The sequence below is a fragment of the Manacus candei genome, unplaced genomic scaffold (assembly GCF_025592945.1).
Source record: "Manacus candei isolate 608988 ecotype Guabito, Panama unplaced genomic scaffold, ASM2559294v1 h1tg000017l, whole genome shotgun sequence".
Taxonomy (NCBI): Eukaryota; Metazoa; Chordata; class Aves; order Passeriformes; family Pipridae; genus Manacus; species Manacus candei.
Genome location: NW_026138065.1, coordinates 30496090 through 30518136, shown reverse-complemented (window position 1 = coordinate 30518136; position 22047 = coordinate 30496090). Strand labels below are relative to the sequence as shown.

General features: G+C 43.8%; 1 protein-coding gene across 1 annotated transcript; it reads left to right on the top strand.

Annotated features, from left to right (window-relative positions):
- The first annotated feature begins 874 nt into the window (after positions 1–874).
- Positions 875–20968, top strand: DTD1 (D-aminoacyl-tRNA deacylase 1). Its single transcript, XM_051783005.1, has 6 exons — positions 875–1007; positions 3271–3361; positions 5543–5778; positions 12284–12381; positions 18410–18586; positions 20369–20968. The coding sequence occupies exons 1-5, from the start codon at positions 965–967 to the stop codon at positions 18563–18565; spliced, it is 624 nt and encodes a 207-aa protein (XP_051638965.1). The 5' UTR covers positions 875–964; the 3' UTR covers positions 18566–18586; positions 20369–20968.
- Positions 20969–22047: the final 1079 nt, after the last annotated feature.

Below are 22047 nucleotides of genomic sequence, written 5' to 3'. Positions count from 1 at the left end.
TGGATAAAGCCTTGAGCAACCTGGTCTAGTGAAAGGCCTCACAGCAGGGGGATTGGGACTGGATGCTCTTTAAGGTCCCTTCCAACCCAAACCATTCTATAATTCTATTGGAGCTTTTATAACACAAGCCCCACACAGTCCATGCACCTACAGACTCACCTTTCCATATAGACTCCTCTGGTCCCTACAGCTACCACCTCCTTTTCCAGAGGGCTACTCCCAGGCACTAATTTCTCTGGGCACTGCCTCGTGCTATAGAGGTGCCGCTCTGGTTACCTGCATTTTCTCCCTTCTGTAGGTGCCCCCACAAAACCCTACAGACATTAACTCCCCTTTAGAGGAAGGGAGCCCCTCCACACACTGAACACCTGTGCACACCTGTCCTGTGCCTACCTGTCCTTTACGCACCTGTGCATGCCTGTCCTGTGCACACCTCTACGCACCTGTCCCGTGTACCTCTGTGCACACCTGCCCTGAACACACCTTTCCTGTAGACACTGGGCCTGTACAAGCCTGTACCCATCTGTGCATGCCTGCCCCGCGCATACCTGTGGACAACTGTCCTGTGCCCACCTGTCCTGTGCCCACCTGTCCTGTGCACACCTGGTCAGTGCACACCCAGTCAGTGCACACTTGTCCTGGGCACACCTGTCCTGTGCCCACCTGTCCTGTGCACACCTGGTCTGCACACACCTGTCCTGTGCACACGTGGTCAGTGCACACCTGCACACACCTGTCCTGCACCCACCTGCCCTGTGCACACCCAGTCCGTGCACTCCTGTCCTGCGCACAGCTGTCCCTTTGCTCTCCAAGCAGCCCCTGTCGGCGCTGTCGGGGGTGCCGGCGGGCTGCAGTAGCACCTCCCGGCCGCGGGGCGGCGGTGCGGGCGGGCGGCGGGCAGGGAGCGGCCGCCGTTGCCGGGCGCCGCCGCCTGTCCCCGCTCGGCGCCGGCCCGCGCTGCGCCATGAAGGCGATCGTGCAGCGGGTGGCCCAGGCCAGCGTCACAGGTCAGTGCGCCCCAGCCGGGAGGGCTGGGGGCGGCCGTGTGTGTGTGCGTGTATGTGTGTGTGTGTGTCTATGTATGCATGTGTGCGCTCCCCTTTCCTTGTCCCGCTGCGCGGGTTTGGCGTGGGCCGGCTCGCTTGCTTCTCCCACGGGGGCCCAGCCCAGCTCCCTCATGGGTTGCGCGTGTGGTCTGTGTGTCGAGGTCTGTGTACATCCTCGCCTTGCCGGCATGGGCTGGCAGTCCCGCTGCAGTCGCCTCCTCGAGTGCCTTTGTATTCATACCACAATCGCAGTCATTTTGCATTGCTTGTTTGCGTTCACAGAATCACAGAACATTTTGAGTTGGAAGGCACTCACGAGGATCATCGAGTCCAACTCTTAGCCCTGCACAGGGTATACGCAGGAGTCACACCATGTGCCTGAGAGCGTTGTCCAAACGCTTCTTGAATTCTGTCGGGCTTGGTGTCCGTGTCGGCGGGGCCGTCCTGGTCACTGCCGCGCTGTGTGTGTTGGCAGTGCCATCCCCTCTGCGAGCCCTCGCTCCTGCGTGTGTGCCACGACAGCCACAGCCACCTGCATCGCTTGCTTGCGTGGCAGGACTGAACCGGTGACTGTTCCACGTTGCCTGTGTGTGTGTCAGAGTAGCCATCCCAGCTGCCTCCTTGCACCACGGACACGTGCTGGCACCACGGTCACAGTTGCCTCTGTCCTGCGTGTGCATGTCAGCAGTGAGCCTGTGATCACCTTCCCCCAGCGAATGTGTCAGCACTGTAATCAAGGGTGCCTCCATGCAGCGTGTATGTGGTGGCAGTGCCCTCCCAGTTTCCCTCTCCTGTGGCTCCTGTGCATTGGCAGTACAATCACAGTCACCTCGGAGCATTGCGAGCACGTTGGCAGTGCAGCCTGGTGTCCCTTTTTGCACTGCTTGCGTGTGTCAGTGGTGCTGTCCCTGCTGCCACTGGGCACTGCTTGCCTGGGTCAGTAGCCCTGGTGCCAATTGGAATGGTGTGTCCTGATGGAATGTCCCCGCTATTGCACTGGATGGACCTTCTGTGCTTGAGATGCTTAAAATCCCCAAGAAGTTCGCACGTGAGGCAGTGAGCTCTGCTGTGCGGCGCAGGGGTCAAGAAGTGTGCAGCAGGATGGCCTTCACGCTATAAAACAGTTTCTGCTTGTGTGTCAGCACTGACAGAGCGTGTTTGTGTAAGGGGCACAGCTTTTGTGCACAGCTGGTACTGCGGCCACAACAGTGGTCAGTCCCCATCACCACCGGAGTTCTTGCTGACTTACTGCCACTTCTCTGGGGAATAATTTAAACTATTGCTTCTGGCTGTTGAAGAGTTTGAGATGTCACTCTGAGGGAGAGAGTGCTGTACGTAGCAGAACAGATTTCTAAGCTGGAGGACTCATACCCAGATCAAATGGAAAGAGTCTTTGTGAGGAGTTTTTCCCCCTGGTTTGCTTCTGCCCATTGGGAATAGTCCTGATATGGCCACTAGTGCAGAGACACAAGCTTTCAGCTTTTGCTGGAGACCTGATCTCCTCTCATTTTACAGAATGTTTGGAGCTTTTTTCCCCAGTCATGAGCCTGGATGCAGTTTTAACAGCTGGGTAACTGGTGCTTATCTCAGTTTTAAGGCTGCATCTAATCTTACTACAGTGATCTCAGGATCAACCACGGTCCATAATTTAAATTAAGATAATCAGTTTAAGATAATTTAAAACATTTCTTAGGAAAACGCTGTAGATCTTTGATGGTTTGTGCTTTATTGTAAATGTCATTAAAGGGGTTGTGTTCCCAATTAGAAGGGCAGAATTTGCAGGTTGTTAAAACTCATATTTCAAAAAATTCGTGAGGGTAGAAGGTAGAAGTCACCTTTTCACAATAAATAGGGTATGAAGGGAATGGTGGAGTAGAGAACTTGAGTAAACTTAGTGACATCAACCAGGTGGATAATTTTTACAAGTCTTGGAGAGAGTTCTGCCTTTTCTCTGGTTGGCACAGCTGATCCAGCAGTAGTAAAAATCTTTCAACAGTTTTTAAATGCTGGAATAAGCATCCTGAGCTCACAAAGAAGTGACACTGGGAAGCTTTTGAAAGAATGCTTCTATGTGATCTTTAATCTCTAAAAACTTAACACAGATAAGCAGGGTTTGGAAATGCTGTTTGGTGGATGAACAGTTTTCCAGCTGAAACCAGTACTTACTTGTGTCATAAAACAAGTCAGTGCATTTAACCTTACTTTTCCCCCTCTCCTTCCCCAGTGGGTGGTGAACAGATCAGCTCAATAGGACGAGGCCTCTGTGTGCTGCTGGGCATTTCTTTGGAAGATACACAAAGAGAGCTGGAGCACATGTAAGTCGCTTATTTCCTTTTGCCTTGTGCTGTTTTACTTGTTTACTGCCGGTACTGAATCACTGATACCTGTGCAGTAGCCAAACAAATTGGTTATTCCTATTGGGAGATTCAGGTTTGCCTGTTAGTTCCTCTTGAGATTTTACCTTGAATACAAATTTCTTAGTTAGTTCTTAGTTTATGTTCCACTGAGAAAAGTCTGTTTCTGTTCCCTGTCTCTGTGTTTTCTAACAAGAGCAGACTCAAAAAGGAAGAATCAACATGTTGGGTTTTTCAGATTTCCCTTTTTTAGCTGTCTGTCCTTTTTACTGCATGAATTTACCCAGAAGAAATCCATCCTTCAGGGATGGGATTTATCAGAAACCTCAAACTCTCATTGTAGTTTGCACAGAAGTTTTGTTCTTCCAAAAGGCAGGGTACTCCTGTCAGTTAGCTGTGTGGAAACATGAATCAATTTTGGCAGCCTGGAGGACTGGCTCTGGCCATCTGTTCCATGGCCACAGAATAGCGTAATTCAGCCAGCAAACACATGCAAGGAGGAGTTCTCCAGGGGCTTCTTCTGTCTCCTTCAGACAGATCATTATTCTAAGACTGACCTCAGTCCTTACAAAGGCAAAGAAGAAACAGGTGGTGGAGCTGACTGATGTCAAGGAGAGGAAAGGCTCAAGCAGTGAAGAGAGAAGAATGTGAGGGACGGTGAAAACAACCCTTAGCAGATGTGGCACAGAAAGGAAGAGACTGAGGATATGACCTGAAGGTCAACAAAGATCTCACATAAATGTTTGAAACTTGTAGAGAATTGCAGCAGAACTGAAGGGGGTTTTATTCTGACATGCTTCACTGGTTTACCTTACTGTTTGCCTCCCTCAGTGTGTAACATTTGCTCTGTCATTGTTTCTTATCCTTACCTTGGTGAATGTGGAGGGTGCTTCTGAATATTACATGCAGGTGATCCACAGTGACTGTGCTCTCAACACCAGGTTGTTGGGATGACTGATGCAGGAAGGGCAGGAAGCCAGCATCTGAGAAAAAGGAATGAAAGAAATCAGCTTAACCAGGTTTTTCAGGTCCTATTAAAGGAAACTTTAGTAATCCTGTAAGTGAAACAACAAACACCTCTAAGATTAAAACAGAGCAGTGATGATGATTAAAGCCTTCTGCTGGGGTCTTCCAGTGGATGCTTTTAACCACCTATTTCATTCAGAAGTTAATTCTGTTTGCTGTTGACACACACAGATTGGCAAGGATGGTTCTTGGGACTGTGCCTTAGTGATGGCAAAGCCCTGGAGCTAGACCATAACAAAGTCTCAGCTTTATCTTGTACTAACGGCCTCACCTCTGGTGCCATATAGAATGCCTGGCTGATGACTGGAATTGAAATGCTTTGCACTTGATATAGTCTCTTGATGCTGCAGATGTGGAGAAGCTAGAAGAAGAAACCAAAGACAGGGGAGTGGCTTGCAGTCCTGTTACCAATCAAAGTCCTGACACGGACTGGATTGCAAGTCCTCCTGTTGCTTTTCAGGATCCATTTGTGAAGTTCCTCTTATTCTCTTGAGTATTAGAGCCGAAAATGGGTCCAAAATTCAAACAAGTCCAAATCACCACTTTACTGCCACCTGCAGTTCTGCCCTGTTCCTTGCCTTCCTCTTCTCCTGATGAAAAAGTGTTGCCCTCATCTGGCTTGTGGGACCTGGTTTGGGAATAGTGCTAGGAAGTGACAAAGCAGGAGGTGCATATGTGAATCATGACTGGCAACAACTACAGTGTAGGATGATCTCATTTCATACTAAGTGTGATTTTCCAGTGCGGTGGGAGGATTAAAATTCCCAAAGCTGTTCACATGTTAAGGAATATTGTGACACATAAAATCAGATATTAAAGAGTGAACTTTCTTAACTTACTGTGCCATCTTTACGTCACTCTATAACATGCAGTTATTCAGTTCTGATCCCATTCTCCATAAAACGATGGTGTGGATTAATGATCTGACAACACTGTGTAGGTGTATAAGGTTATGCCTCTGATAATGTGACGAGATTCCCACGGCTTAGGAATGAAGGTGCAAAGGGATATCTTGTTACGGGGAGAAAGAATGAATATGCATCTGCCTTTCCTGTTATCTTATTCTGTATGTTGATTCCTCATGGGACAATTTAAGAATTATCTTTTTCCTGCTAGGGTTCGAAAGATCTTGAACTTGCGAGTGTTTGAAGATGAGAGCGGGAAGCACTGGTCCAAAAGTGTGATGGATAAACAGTATGAAGTGTTGTGTGTGAGCCAATTTACCCTCCAGTGCATCCTGAAAGGAAACAAGCCTGACTACCACATGGCAATGCCCACAGAGCAGGCAGAGTGTTTTTATAACAACTTCCTAGAGCAGCTAAGAAAAGCCTACAAGCCAGAGCTTATTAAAGGTAAGGACTGAAGGGTTGGTAAGGTCCTTGATGTGACCACCGTACCTTTCTTGTATGTGTTCTTTCCCAATTGTTGATTTCTTTACTCTGTGATTTTCTGTCTGTCTTGCTGTGCTGGTTTAAAAGTGAACTGGCAGGAGAAGTGAACCCAACTCAAGAGAGATTACAAGTCAGAGTCACAATTTACTAAAAAGATTACAATAAATACAATGATACAGAGAAAAAAACTGGTTTTAACCCCCGAAGACAGATATATAACTCAGTACCCTGGGACAGGAACAGAACAGTGTTCGTTAGTCAGTGTGCTAAGCACCACATGGCCCCTCCCGGGGACAAAGTAAAAGGAAAGGAAGCCTGTTGTTCTGGATGATGGTGGCAGTTCTGTGGAAGTAACGATTGCAGTCTTGTCGAAGTGGCAGTTGCAGTCCTGTTGAAGTTCTGGTCCTCCTCTGGATCCGACAAGTGGTGCCAGAAGTCCCAAAACCTGAAGTTTTTATATGCTCAGGTTCAGGTGGGAATACCCAGTACCTCCCCTATAGTGGGGAGTTTCACAATGGGTGATTTAACTCTGTGAGTCATGGGATATTTTTGGAATTTTTGATGGTCTGGGTTGTTGCAGCTGCCTGTTACGACAGTCCATTATGGGCCATTAGCAGAGATGACCCCTCAGGCTGGGTGTGAAGGTGTTAATGCCTCCCTGGAGGGGAGTTATTGGTGTGAATACAAAGGAACACTCCCTGCCTCACAGTGTTTTTTTAACACCCAGCCTGAGGTGTCAGGTGTGCCCTGGGCAGCTGCTGCAAACAATCTATTTATTAACAGTCCATCAGAAATGACATAGAGGGTGTAGAATATGGTTTTGGTTATACCCACATAGTGATAAACTGCTCTCAGCCCCTGTAACTAGGACACTTGCAAAGAGCTGTCTTTATATGCTAGTAGCTGAGAGGATGTTATGGTATTTTCACTAGTGGCCTGGCAGGGTGATCACTCCAGTCTTCCTCTAACCAAGCCATTTCCTGTCATTCCTCTGGAACAGTAAGACTTATGGATGTTCTTGTGTTGTTATTGGCTGCACAACGTGAGCAATGACTGACAACGTAACACAGAGAGGCTGCAGCCATGAGAACAAGCTCTGAGGTCAGGCTCCCTCAAAAGCTGGATGTTTTGTGCTGTGTAGTTAGATTAACCCAGGACAAGCACTTTTTCTGAGATATATGTTGAGTCAGGCTTGAAGGTGTCACCAGTGTGTGATAGTTCCATCTGTCACTTTGCTTCTACATCCTGTTAAATGGTAATGACGACAGTGGGAGGTGTAATGTGTTGTTTGAGAACAGTATTTGATTTAGGCTATCTTTTCTCAACTCTGTGTCACGTATGCAACAGTCTTCTCTTTACTGGAGAATGCCTGGCTTCCCTGGGTATTGTTGTTCTTAATCTTTTCTGTTTGCTTTTCTGATTGCTCTCTGTCCATTTTCATATTTAGACTTGATTTTTTGCTACACTTGACCAGAAGACAAGTACCTAGAAAAGACTATTTTTTAAATGGTGGCTGTTAATGGATAATGGTCAGCCTTACTTTCCTTATGAGGAAAAAAGTAAAAAAAAAAACAGAAAACTGGTAGCTGGGGAAAGAGTTATAGGCTAATTTTTATATCGACTCTAAGATTAGGCTAATTATCTCAGTGCTTTCCAAGGAGGCACATTGAAATGCACACATAAAATGTCCCTCTTTTCTGGTGGCTTGATGTGTTCTTCCAGTCAACATTTGTTCATGATAAGGAATGCATTTCTCATACCCCTTTCCTGCATCCTTTTTAGTTGGTAACCTAGAAAACTTCTAACTAATTCAGAATATTTGCTTTTTGAATCTTTATCTTTGATGAGTTCTGACTAAGTTAGGACCCATTCCTATGCCTCAGAAACTGGTAACAGAACTTCCTGGCAAGTTAGTGAGAATAAGATTTGCTCTGGTGAGATTTGATTGAGTTGACACTTACATCCTGGGAAACTAAGAGCAAATATGGACTTTCTTCTTTCACTTAAATGAGGTGTGGAAAAATTGATACATCTCTGTATATCTACTTTTTCGTCCTTGGGCTTTGGAAAAAGCTCTGTTTCTGAAGTACCTTCAATCAGTTTATAATTTGACAACAGCTTTCTGAACTTCTCTCAGTGAATAGCAGTTGTATACCTGAAATGCATAACCACTGTTGTTAAGTGCCCATATTTTGGCACTTGCTTGCCAGTACTTTCTGCAAAAAGAGCCGTAACTTCTGCATTTTCTTTCTGTGCTGAAAACACAGAAACATAAGAGCGACTGCCTTGTGGTATTGTGTCAGAAAACACATGCATTTCAAACTGCTGGCAGCACTGGAGCTACCTGTTAACTTATGATTTCGCTTTTTTATTAAGCTGTACCAGTCTGTATTGTTACGACTATGTTAGGTCAAAGTTTCTGTTGTGCCAATTGCTTTGCCAGTGCTTTTGTTTGTTTGTTTGTTTGTTTGATCTAGTTATTTTTGTGCATGCAAAGTTTATGAAGTTTGGCAGTTTCATAGGTGGTAGGCCAAGTCCTGTGGTAGCATCAGCAGAGTTTACAGTTACCCTGAGCTGAAGTATAATTTTGTAAAATTGTAATTCCTGATCTATGATTTACTATGGCATGCAAACATACTGAATTCTGTCCTGGAAAAGTCCTGAGGAAATCAAAACCTGACTTGCTGGGGGCTGTCCTACATGCTGCTGGATTACAAAGGGTGGTGGGAGGGCCCTGGGAAGGAGCTCTGGTAAATGAGGGGCTGGACTGTTAATTAGGTTTAGTGTTATCAGCATGAGGCTCTAGCTGCTGTCTACAAAATCTCTGCTCATGTATTTCCCCTACATACACACAGTTGTAGTTATTGGGAGATTAGAGTTTGGTTCTCTGGATTGCTTTAGGTGCCCTTCCCTTTGATCTTACAAATTGCTTAATGCGTTTTAGAGGAGTAATGTAATCACTGAAACTGGAATTTGTGTAGCTGAGGCAAAGATAGATCAATAAATGTCGTGTCCTGTTGTCTAAGAGCCCTGTGTTTTCTGGTTCCTATTTTTTCTCGGTAGATGAGTTGGCTGTTGGAAGTTAGGCTGCTGTGTGTGCCACTTAGAGATGCTGGGCAGGCAGATCCTCTGTCTGTTATCTGGTCTGTCTGGAGCTTGCCAGCTAGGAGCTCAGAATGGGAAGTAAAGAGAAGCACAAACCATTCTTTCACACCCAGAGCAGTGGGACATTTGACAAACAAAATCTTGGAAGAGGTTACGTGTCAGGGCCTTTGCTCTCTGCCTTGCCATGTGCATTTAGTGTTCTGAGGCAGTAAGGATTAGCATGGCAAAGAGTGTGAAATGTCATGCTCCTTCAGTAGGAATATCCCAGTAAATATGAGAGGATTGTTCCGCAAGGAAGAGTTTAAGTCAGATTAAGGTTTGGTACAAGTTGAAAGCAGAATTATTCTCCTTGATTAAATTCCCTTTGTAAGTGTTGTCACTTCAGAATAAGTGTCCTTATCTGGAGCAAGGATATTCGCATGGTGTTAATTAAAAATAACTTTCTAAGTAGACAAGCTTAGAAAGTAACTCCTGAATAAAACCAGTGTGAGGTTTTTGGGTCATAAGGCTTGAGATAGGTTCAAAAATATTCTGAAAGTAAATTATATCTCTTTTTCAAGTTTTTACATCTCAGATGTGGCCTCTCTGACTCACCGTAGATAAAGATCTTCTTTACCTCTGAGGAAGGTATGCATGCCTGATTTTTAGAGACAAGGAATTTGGAGAGATGGATGTCCAGCAGAATAAACTTGACACTAATTATAATTCCAGGATCCTGTTTTATTGCAGAAGATGTTGTAAGGTGAATTTATAAGTCAAGGAGTCTGAAAAGTGGGGAAGGATTTACTACACTGAAGTGCATTATTGTATAAAAAGCATGAAAGGAAATAGTGTTTTTAAGGGTAAGTTATTACTGTCTCCCATGGACAGTTCAGGGTCATGTGATAAATCTACCTGAAGTTGCTGGGGTAACAAGCAATATGCAAGGAGGGTGGATTCTTTCTGCTCCTCTCCTTCTGACTGAGAAGTGAAAATCAATCCGAACTCTCAGGACAGAGAGATGAAAGAGGTGATGTTTTCAGTTTCTTTGCAGTGCTGTACAGAAGTGGGATTTATCTGCCTCGGAGTTTCAGAAGTTGCATTCAAGGGCAGAACTTTGCATCCTGTCTGCCTGAGTGCTGCAGAAGTGATGTGTTCCCCCCATGTGCTCTTACCTGAATGCAACATCCAGTGTTTCCACAGATGTCAGTCTGATTTAAGGGAGTTAGGCTGTCTCCCAGCTTGCCTCTTCAGGAAACCATAATGCACAAATAAGAGATGCCCCCCCTCTGAAAGGTTATATGAATTGCCACATACTGACACAACAGTGGACAAGGGAAGGAATGCAGGAGCATGTATTTGAGGCAGACAGCCAATGCTGGGGGAGATTCTGCTGAAGAAGTCGTCTTCCTAAGGAGGAATTAGGCATTGATTTAAGAAGAAATGTTGAAACTAGGTTTTATCTTTACCATGTTATTTCAGGCAAGATCAGACCCTAAAGCTGCAGAGCAGAAAGCTGTGTTACAGTGAGGTCACTTCTTGAAAAGAGCTGTGGGAATCAAGGGACCACTAGAACCTGGTTTTGTTGTGTAAGAGAGCTGCCAGAACAGAAATCCAGAAGCATCCCATGAGGAAAGCACAGAGTGTGCAGGAGCCATGCATTCTTTTCAGCCATGTCCTCTATGGGGCAAAACATCTGAGGACAGCAGCTGGTAAAATTATGCAATAAATTACATATCTTTTAATAGAATAAATCCCTCAAATCATGCTCTTACCCCCCCTTCCATTGGCATTTATGTTGCTGTGACTCTTCAGTGATCAGTCCAGAACCTTTTCCTTGGCTGCTGAAATTTTGGCAGCAGACTTTTGTACAGTGCTATGATTTTTGGCTTTGCCAGAGCTTGTATCTCTAGTTCATAGGGTGTCTTGTGGCATACAGCTTTTGGAAAAGCAGTTGGGTGGTAGATTGATTGTGATATGGCCCATATGTGTTGGACAGACCTGAACATGCCTTTTCTTTTTCCTTTTTCTTTCAAGCAAATATCAGACTTCTGTCTGACTTAGAGGATGTGACAGGGAAACACTGGGAACTCTCTGAGAGCTCTTTGTCCCCAGTAACATGTCTGAAAAATCAGAATAGCTTGATCTCTCTTCAGTCAGGGACATCACCTGTTGCTGTGGAAAGCAACAGGTGTGCTGTGTAGCTATACAAAATCTCATGTAAATATTCCCAGTGGTGGTTGTGTCACTGAAGTTTGAGCCTATGGCTTTTAGCATGTTCTTGCTCACTGTCCAAGGTGGTACTGGAAGTTGTTTTGGTTGGGTTGCTGAGCTGACTCCAGGCCTGCCTTCCCAGTAAGTGAGACTGCTCCAGTCTTTGGATAACTGCTGTCAGTTTGCTGCAGTACACTTTTTTTCTCTTCCATGCATTTGTAGGGATATGGGAACATCTCTTCTTGTTACTGTCCCTGCAGGATAGTCTATAAAGGCTGCTCAGGTGTGCAGGACAGTAGAAGAGAATATGTGGTAGTGAGCAGAATAGGCTCAGCAAGGAGTGGGTTGAGTTTGAGGAGTAGAGAGCTAGATTAGAAAAAATGAAGCAACGAAGTTTGGACAAGGAAAAATGAGATGTGAGGAGAAGACAGCATACAACAGGATGGCCTTCCTAAACTATACAAGATAAAAATGTCATGGCTCTGCCGTCATAGAAGCTTCTCAAATGCTTACAAAGAATCTGGTCTGTGCCTCAGCTGGTATGCTAATAAATGCCATTGATGACAAATGACACAGACATTTGTGATTTCAGGAGTGTATTCCTCTGAAGTCAGCAAGGTTGAAGGAGTAGGCAGTGTCTTTTTTTCCACCTTTTCTTGCCAAACTCTGTCAAAGAACAACCTATGTTGCAAGCAGGAACGTAGAAATGGCTGTAGCAGATTAGGACTGAGCTGCACATCAGTGTTCCTTGCTCTAGAGTATTCAATGACAAATGCTTCAGAACAGGCTTTTATCTTTTGCCTATGTTTAAAGTTTCTTCAAAACATCAGCTGGTTAGTTGGACTGGATCCTTAGGCTTAGCTGTTACATCCTTTAAAATTTCATCTCCTGACTGTGAGAACTATCCCACTTATCCTGAACTGTGAGCACCTTGATTATCTGTAGACTTTGTTTTGTGGATGTTTCTATACTTAGCTGTGTATTTATCATCTCTGAATGCCAGACTACATAGCTGGGTGCACATACACTGTTATTTTCTTAGTAGCTTTCTGCAGTTTGTTAGTCCTTTCATGTATTTTTATTTTTTTTGGTAGCACATTTGGTGAACACTTTGGTATGTGTTATCCTTCCAAGAGCTCTCAGCACTTCTTGTCTCTTCCCTTTTCAGATGGCAAGTTTGGTGCCTACATGCAGGTACACATCCAGAACGATGGTCCTGTAACAATAGAACTGGAGTCCCCAGCTGCCACTGTTGACCCTAAACAGGTAAGTGACCCAGAAGGTCTGTCTGGAAAGAGTGATGTATATCCTTTGCAGATTTGTAGCATTCTTGTTATGAAGCAGTGTAGCTTTCCTTAGACACAAGGACCTCGTCCTTCCTATGCAGCCTCTGAAAAGTAAATAATTTCATTGTTTTCTTCAGTTCCCTGACCTGTTGATAGCTGCCTGCTGTCCTGGTAAAGGTTGTGCATGTGTAATGCAAAAAAGCTTTTTACAGTTTATTCCTCCTCATCATTAAAGCTGCTGTTTAATCATGACTCATTAATGATGTTTTTAATATGCCTGGACAACCACCCCTGCCAGCTTTTAGTGAAGTTTCTTGCCATGTAGGAGCTTGTGCATGTGGGTGACTGGATGGAACTGGAGACATGCCTCTTTGTCAGAAAAAAGGGAACAGCAATTTAAGTCCCAAATTTAACTCTGGAGCGGAGAGTTAGCTCTTCTTAGGAACAGCACAAGTTATGCTGCAAACCAAATACAGTAATGAGGTTTTCTCATCTTCTAAACACAACAGTGACTTTTCCAGGCTGAAAGAGAAGGGGGAGGGCTTGTTATTACCAACTGTGCCTCAGCAAGGCCACACCAATCTTATTTGTATAACGTTTCACTTAACCTTGTTAAAATTGTTACTGCAGTTTATAAGAAGGGCACCAGGGAAGGACTAGGAAACTACAATTTAGTTAATCTAACCTCAGTACCTGGAAAAATTATGGAGAAGATCATACTGGGTGCTGTTGAAAGGCGTTTAAAGAGCAATGCAGTCATCAGGCAGAGTCAACATGGATTCAAAAGGGAAAGTCCTGTCCAACTGATTTGATACCCTTCTACAATAAGGTCACCTGCATAGTGGAGGAAGGGTAGGTGGTGGATTTAGTTTTTCTGGATTTTGGTAAGGCTTTTGACACTGTCTCTCACAGCATTCTTCTCAACAAGTCCTCCAGCTGTGAAATAAGCAGATACACAGTGAAGAACTGGCTGAAGGGCAGGGCTCAAAGGGTTGTAGTCAGTGGGGCTACCGCTGGCTGACAATCAGTCACCAGCAGTGTTCCTCAGGGCTTAATTTTGGTACCCCTTCTGTTCAATATATTTGTCAGTCTGGATGCAGGAGCTGAATGCACCATTAGCAGATTTGCTGATGATACCAGACTGGGAAGTGCTCTTGACTCTCTTGTAGGACAAGAGGCCTTGCAGAAGGATCTAAATAGTTTGGAGCGTTGGGCAGTCATCGGTGGCACGACATTTAGCTGGGCCAAATGCTGGATTCTGCAGCTGAGACAGAACAGTGCTGGACAAAAATATAAACTGGGAGAGGGATGGCTGGGGAGCAGCTCTCCAAAAAGGGTCTGGTGTGGGGGGCTAGCCAGTAGCAGGCTCAGTAGGAGTCAGCAGTGTGTGCCTGAGCAGCCAAGAGGGCAAACCCCATCCTGGGGTGTATCAAATTTAAACAGCCAGTCTAAAGAGGTGATTAGCTGTAATTAGCATTGGTGCAGACTCACCTTGAGTGTTATGTGCAGTTCTGTGCCCCACGATTCAAGAAGGTTGTTCAGGTACTTGAATACATCCAGAGGAAGGCAACAAAGCTGGTGAAAGGGCTGCAAGGAATGTCCTGTGTGGAGCAGCAAAGAACTCTACGTTTGCCTGGAGAAAACGAGGCTGAGAGTTGACCTCATTGCTCACTACAGCTTCCTCAGGAGGGGGAGTGGAGCAAGACTGTAAAGTAGTAGTTCTTCTGTTTCTGGTCTTTCTTTCTGTACCCTCACAGTTTTAGCACCAGTTCTCAGGCCAAACTGTGCATAATTAGCAGCAGTAGCTCTGTTTTTGGAGTGAGAACTACTTGTAGATTCAGGCACTCACATTCCCACTTGGGGGAATTGAGCTGCTGCCTGATTTGCCTGGGAAATAGTCTGCAGAAAGCTGGGTTGGCAGAGAAACAGAGTGCTTTGATGTCCCCTTTGAACTGTCCATTAACCATCAAGAGGGTTACGGCCCCGTGTTTTCAGGTGCCGTGTTTATGACTTGTTAAGGTTGAGGTTTAGTTGTGGTACTTGTGGTGGTATCAACCCTCTGATTTTGCCACTACAAGTCTCTGTGGAGTAGGAAAGGACATGGTCCCTCCATGCCATCAGGCAGTGTGTTCTGCACAGTTCTCCATGCTCTTGCAGGGCTCTGTCTCAGGTGCAGGTGCCATATCCCTTGTGTAGCAGCGTTTATTGTAGCCTGCAGTTGACCGCATAGTGGCAAGATGGAGAGCAGCATCCTGTCCTGCTGCCTGTGAACATGAGATGGAGCCCATGGTGTCATGGTCTCTAGGGCAAAACTGGTGAGCAATCTTTTTTGCTGAAGCAGTCAGTGGGAATCATTGACCTAAGGGTGGGTGGATCCCCAGAGGATGGCACAGTGCAGTTTCTGACTGAAATGGAGAGGATTCAGAGAGCTTTTACCCCGCTGCTCCGTGTGTAGGTGTTAAATAACCCAAGAGGAATCACCAAGGTGTGCAGGATTCTTCAAGGTTCCATTTCTTTCCTGGGGAATGTTGGCTTGTGTAAGGATTTTGCTTTCACAGTTCAAGGCTGCCTGCTTTACCCATCTGACAACACTTTCCTGGTGGCCACAACATGGACAGAAGTAAGGGAAGGATGCTGGTTTTCAAACTTTCTCTGGCATGAAATCTTTGTTTAGTGTGAATGTCTGATTCTGCTTCAGTCTCACTTGCTGATTGGCTTCCATTCCTCCTTAAAACTCATTTCATCAGCAGAGATGAGGCTTCTTGTGCAGGATGTGCTTAGAACACTGTTACTTGTCCTAAGGTAAGATACACCAAGGATCTTCTTACTGAGTGTGTTCCTAAAGCCTGTGTAAAGGTCAGAGTTCTTGTATGGGTATCTGAGTGGGTACTGGACAGTCTGCAGTGAGAGTAAGAGTAAAGTTTGCTCTCCTGCCTTCTGCAGTGTGTTGCCCATGCACATTTCATGAGCCCCCTTGGGTTCCAGCTCATTGCTTGTCCTGGTCTGGGGGATTCTTGTCTGTCACAGAAATGGGTGAGCTTTTACAGTGGCAGAGACACTGATAAAGGAATCCAACCCTGTGTGCTTTGGACGCACTGAGAGTTTGATCAACACCACGTTTCGAAGAACCCTGTTACTTGAAAACTGGCAGCACTTTTAACTGTTACTGGGTATCTGTTCTAGCTCATATTGAGACCTTAACACACAGTCAGAGGCACTGCTGTTTCTGATGCTCTGAGGCATCCTTTCCTGATACTGTTTTACATGTGTACCATTGACTTACCCATCATACAAGATGTGATGAGGAAGAGCCAGTTTAAATTGTCATTCTCTTTCCTCTTCCCTGCCTGTGGCATTTTTTTTTCTTTTTGCTGTTATATAGTCTGTTGATTTCCTTGTAGCATGGGAACTAAGTCTTAGGGATGGTGTGGTTTTTATGTTCTTGCTTTTTGTTTTAGCCAGAAGAGATGACTGAACCATCCTGCAGTATTTAATATGATGTTAGCCAAAACAAATTAGACATATAATTGCTGATGAATAGCTCTTTTATGTCATTGGATGTGGCAGTGAAATACCTCTTTTTGTCTGAGAGGTTGTCTGTGTTTGTAATTGGTAATCTGAAATTTATAATGCCTCTGCAATGTAATTAATAAAAATAATTAATTCAAATGTATATTATTTATTCCTTGTGCTAGAGGGATATAAACAAATCGCGGTTTAATAAACAATTAAAAATAAATGTGTCTTCCTTGTACAATAAATATGTATATGGGTATATATAACATATATAAGATGTGTGAATCTATATATATACAAATAAGAAAGAGAGTATCACAGCTGTTTGTGAAACCCTAGTAAGCAGGGGAAGCAACTGGAGTTTAGTTTGTTGTGAATTGCTCAGTTTCATTGTGGTCTGATTTAATAGTAAGCAAATTATTTGAAAGTATGGAGTAAATCAAAAGATTCTTACACCAGTAGACATTAGTGATTGCTGAGCCTTTACTGAAGATTCGTGATTTTTTTTTGAATTTTGGATGTGTGAATGGAAAAGTAAAAAAGTCAAAAATTGCTGGCATTTAATTGAGCTCTTAAAACATCTTTTTAGTAAGTCAGATGTGCAACAAATTTTGCTTGGAAGTCAAAACAAATCCAGGGATTAGAAACTGGATAAGAAATGTGAAAACAAAAAGGCATAAAAGGGAAGAAGGTCAATATGCAATGATTCTGTACTGAGTTCAGTAATAGTGACTACATTTCTTACACAGTCTTGGAGAATGAGGGGAGATCAGATATTTCTCTTCACTCTTGGCTGTGATGCAGAAAACAGAAGGATTTTCCCTAATGTTCTAACAAACATTTGTACTAACAAATCACAAGCATTGTAGTTTCTGTCCTTAACTGGGGAAGCAATTTTGGGTAATTCCTTTTGGACTTGCATACAGCCATTTGCATAATTACAGAGCTAAATGTAATTATCCAAGGGCTAAGAGTGTAGCAAATTTCTGTGCTGTCTTGATGAAGTTTATTGGGATTATTGCTGAGATTAGTTTAGTTGTGCCCAGAATGCTTTGTAAGTGTATATCATGTTTGGGGGAGACTAGGGAGATGTACTTTGTATTTATTTGTAGGAACTTGTGGCTAATAGAAGTAGCCAGACAGAAATGGAGCAAGATGAGGTTTTACAGGGTGCCTGGGGAGGTGACGTGGTGACAACTCAGAAAAAAAGCCCACTGAACTTTGAAAGCATTATGAATAATTGTGGAATTCTGGCTGGAATTGGCATGGCAGTTTCAGTGTTTAATGCATATATTCTGATAAGACACTGAACTGATCTCTGTGGGACCATTTGTTCCATTATGGTCCAGAAAGAAATAAACCACGTAATATTTCGTACCATATTTTGGACCTAGACCCTGTAGTGGGAGGGATAAGGAGAATGAAAGCATTGTAGCAGATCTTTGTTATTGAACCTGCCTGTATCACTACAGTAAAGCAGTGTACTCACTCTTGGTTGATACGAGGGGTAAATAATTGTGTAATGCCCCTTGGAAATGTTAGTGTTTTAAACGAAAGGAACTTCTGAAGACTGACATTTAAGTAACTTACATTTTTAAATGTCAGGAAGACATGAATTCCACATAAATATTGTATTATTGTGACTTAAAAAATGTCACATAACAGTGTATTCTTGTTGGTTGAAGAGTAGCATTCATGTTGTCAATGAGTGCGTTGTCAGATAATGAGTTAAAAAGAAAATCAGTAGATTATAGAAATCCACACAGATAAATTGTGCAAAGTGTGATGATTTAAGTAGCTATCAGTATGTAGCATCCCCAAAATTTACTTCTCTGAAAAATCAGGAAGAGATGAAGTGACAGCTGTGGGCAACTTAGCTTGACTCTTAGTAGTATTTGAAAGCATTTCTACTGAGAGGTGGCAAGGTAGAGTTAGCTGAGGGTTTTGTCTTTGGTTTTGATTTCACATGGTTATTGTATATCCTAGGTGATACTAAAGCTCACATGGATCTTTCTCTGGATAAATAAAAAAATGAATTTATTCTTGTGTGCTGGATGGCCAAACTTGGGACACATCTGTTGTCAGCACCTTTGAAACTACAAAACCACCACTTAAAGCTCAAAACAGAAGTTTGGTGGAATCCAGCTCTCTCTTGTGGTCCTTGTGTTTTACTGTTTTCCACATTTACAGATTGTGTTGGACAAAGAAGGAACCCTGGAAAACTGAGGGTAGTTCTTTGAATATGTGCACTTCTCTTTTGTGCTCTGGGATGATTGTGTTAGTGCATGGTGATAATTCACTGTCTTCTCTAAATTTCTGGAAATCCTAGTCTTCAGCTTTTTTTTTTTCTTTCCTGTTTTTTTGATATATGTATTGGTGATGTGAATCCAAATTGCAAGTTTTATACAAATGCTCGCATTTATGAGTTTTTAGAAATAGACATCTGGAATGGTTTTTTTGCATGAAGTGTTTTCTCCTTGTTTTGTGACTAGCTGACGAAACTTGAAAAACAGCAACAAAGAAAAGAGAAGACCAGAACTAAGGTGCCCTCTGAGTCAAGTAGAGAGAGAAATGCCCCCCGGAACAAGGATGACCCCAGCGCCAGCAGTGGAGCAGAAGGAGATGTGTCTTCGGAAAGAGAGCCTTAGCTCATCCAGAGCAGGCCTCAGGTTTGGCTTTTCCTCTCCTCTGTAAAGCTGTGGCCTCCTGCTTGGCAATCTCTAACCCTGTGTGTCTTACTGAAGCAGCACATGCAGAGAGCTGCATTAGAAGTGCTGAAAGGTGAAATTCTGATACTTGCTGGTGGGTAACCTCTGCTTCTGTCTGCAGTCACACACCAGAATGTAGGAGTAGGTGAAAATCTCTTCCCAGCTGTGGGATTGGCTGGAGGTGTGTCTGTGAGTCTGGCCCAGCCATGATTGTTTCAAGGTTGACTCAGGAAATTTAGGAATTTGATCTTATAATACAGCAGTGATATAACTCAGAATCCTGCTTTGTATTCTTCAGAGTGGAGATATACAGTTATATTTCTCTCTTCACCTAGCAGGCAGGTCATTCTGGAACAGCCCCCACCATTTGTAGTGCTCAAATTAGCACATGGTCCCTGGCAGTGGAAGTGCAAAACAGCTCAGAAGTTGGAGACAGGCCAGAACTGCAACTTCCTGTCATGGTTCCTACCCATCCATCCTGGGTTTGTTCTTTCCCAGGATGACTTGGTAACAGGCTATTTCATATACCTTCACCATCTAATAAGGACACGAGGCCAGGCACTGAGAGCCAGACTTGCTGCTGGAGTTTGGCAGCAGATCTTCTCTCCCTTCAGGCACTTGACCTGCAGGGCACATGAGTGGACATGAGTGAATGGAATTAGACTGAATATAGATGCAATTCCTTTGCCATGGATTATCTGCCTATGTAGATATGTATTTATCATACTCTTCCTGTCAGTTTTAAGTCTTCAGGATGCAGCTTTCATTACCTTCCTTTCCCTGCCCCTGAAAAGCCACACTGCTGATTTTGACTTTTCAAACATGTCTAAGCTCTCAAGAAAGTATTATTAACCTCATCTGCACACTGTAGCCCTGAGCCAGCTGTGCAGTTTAATTGCTAACAGCTTTGCAAAATCGAGGTTTAACCTTTCATTTTCCTGTCCCTAGAGTTCAGTCTGGCTGATACTATTCAGCATCACACATTGCTCCCAAAGTTACTTTCTTTTCTTTTATTTTTTGGTGTTTTGTTTTTTTTTTTAATCTCTTAATTTCCCTGGTGGTCAGACATTGGGGGATTATTTCTGTTCTACAGAAGTGGTACTAATACAAATCAATTTGCCTAAGGCATTGAATAGATTTCTGGAAATTTGTTTTAGATTTACCTTGCAAAGGGATCAAAGAAATTCTCAAGTCCTGGCCTCGTGAAGAGCAGCTTCAAGATTGGTGTGAAATGGCTCTGTTTTTAATTGAGTTGCAGTCAGAAGTGGATTGTCATATGGTACAACAGCTAGGATCACAGGAGTTCTGCTCTCTTTGCCTCTATGTTTGTTGCATCTTCCTCTTTTGATCCTGGAGATGAGCAGGCACATTGGGAAGAAAAATGTGCTCTTAGAAAATGAAGTGATGATGTACTATTATTTCTCAGCAGCTGTTGGCCTTGCTGCTGTGCTACAGGGATACAAGTTTTCTGCCCCCTGTTTCCAGGTTGTGTGCTGAAATAAGAACATTTTAGACAGCACAAGTCTGTAGAGCTTCTAGAGTGCTTTGGTCAGTCCAATCTTTCCAATAACATTTGAATTTTTAAGGAGCTGAACGTTTCTAAAATGTGATAAACAAATAACCTAGCGTTAATTTTCATGCTGTGACAATAAGTAAAGATACTTTTCTCTTTGGGATTTGAAGGAATCCTACTGCATTGCTACTCTAGCTATAGTAATGTTCCTGTTTGTTTGCCTTCCACAGTTTCTTATACAAAAGCAACAGTGGATTCTCGAAGAAAAACACAATATTCGCCTCAGCAACACTCTTCAACGACTTTGGAAAAGGATGGAAAATGGGAAAACAGAACTAAGACATTAGAAACCTATCATTCTGTATTGAAACAACCAAAGCAGTGCTATCTGAGTTAGTTGTTAATGTGTAGTATCAGTAGTGAAAAGGACTTCTAACATTTTTGTGTATGTGTTTTCACATGACTGCTGAATAAAGGGTGACTGTAGGCAGATCGTAGCAGAACATTCAGTACATAAGCTCCATTTAAAAAAAATAAATCAGGGGTTTTCCTTAAACTTGCACTTGAATTCTGAAAATTCTCCAAGGCTTGTATATTGATTCTCATCCTACCGTGTCACGTGCTACCTGTACCCATGTCAGTGTGTAGATCTGTGTGTATTTTGGTCAGTTGTTAGCTGCTGTTAACTCCAAGGTAGGCAGCCCGGTCTTTCTGCATGGATTAAGTTATTACAGGGAAAGATCAGCTGCTAGTAGTTTTATCATGTGGAACACATGTGTCCTGTAAACTTTTTTAAAGACAGAAAAGACTTTATTAAACAAATGATGCTAGCTGAGTGCCTGTTGGTGTTTGTGTACTGCATTCCCTGAGATACAGCTGTGTGTAACAGGGTGGGGGACACAGAGCTAAACTTACAGGCCAAGGAACATCTACTGTTCCAACTCATCCACTTCTGTGGAAGTTTGGAAGATTGCTGGCCTGAAACCTTTACTGTTGCTAACACGTCGAAGTCATTTAGTTACTTTGTGGTGTCTGTCAAAATGGCACACAGCTGCTCGACGTGCTGCATCATGTCCTGTGAAGACTTCTGTCAGATCCAGCAGAGACAGAACAGCAGCTTCCAACAGCAAGAGCTGAGAAGCAGCAGCAAAACTGCTCTGCTGTGGGTGTTAAAGCCAAGGAAGCTTCAGGGGAAATGAAAGGCTGCAGGTTGTTGCACCTTTGAGTTCTCTCAGAGGTGGTGGTGCCTTTTATAATGGCTGTTCTCCAGGCCTGCCTTGCCCGTACAGTCTTCCCTAGCCATGTGCCATGGCCCCCATGAGAGCCAGGATACTCACTGACTGTAGGGATAACTCACTGATGAGAGTTGTTGTTAATCCAAATGCACATCACAGTTACACTGTGCAGCCACTGGGGGGGGGGGGGGTGTGGTTTAAACTTTCCTCTTGTAGGCTGCTTGTGTTGTAAAGTATCAGTCAACCCAAGATAGGAGAGTTTGAGAACTGCAGCCTGACAGGGCTTTTTAAAACCAAGCTTAAGTAAAGATTTGGCAAGCTACACACCTGGCATTTAAACAGTGAGTAGGCAGGATAGGTTGAAGTGTTACACTTAGTCTTGCCTTTAAGAATTACATAATTTCTCACCTCGATATGCAGTTTAGTTTGCCTGTGGTCACAGCCTTGTCACAAGCAAGGCTCTTTCACTCTGGAGATATATATACCTGTTGTGTCTTCTCCCTTCAGAATCTTCCTCACTTAGGGCTACAGTCTAATGGGCTGTTGTCAAATCAGTGGCTGCAAAATTATTTGGCTGCAGAATGCAAATTTGGGCAGGAAGATAGTGAGTGCCTGCCTCTCAGGTTTGTTGGGGCTGTGGGCCAACCAACCCTCACTCCCGCCTCATTAGCTTA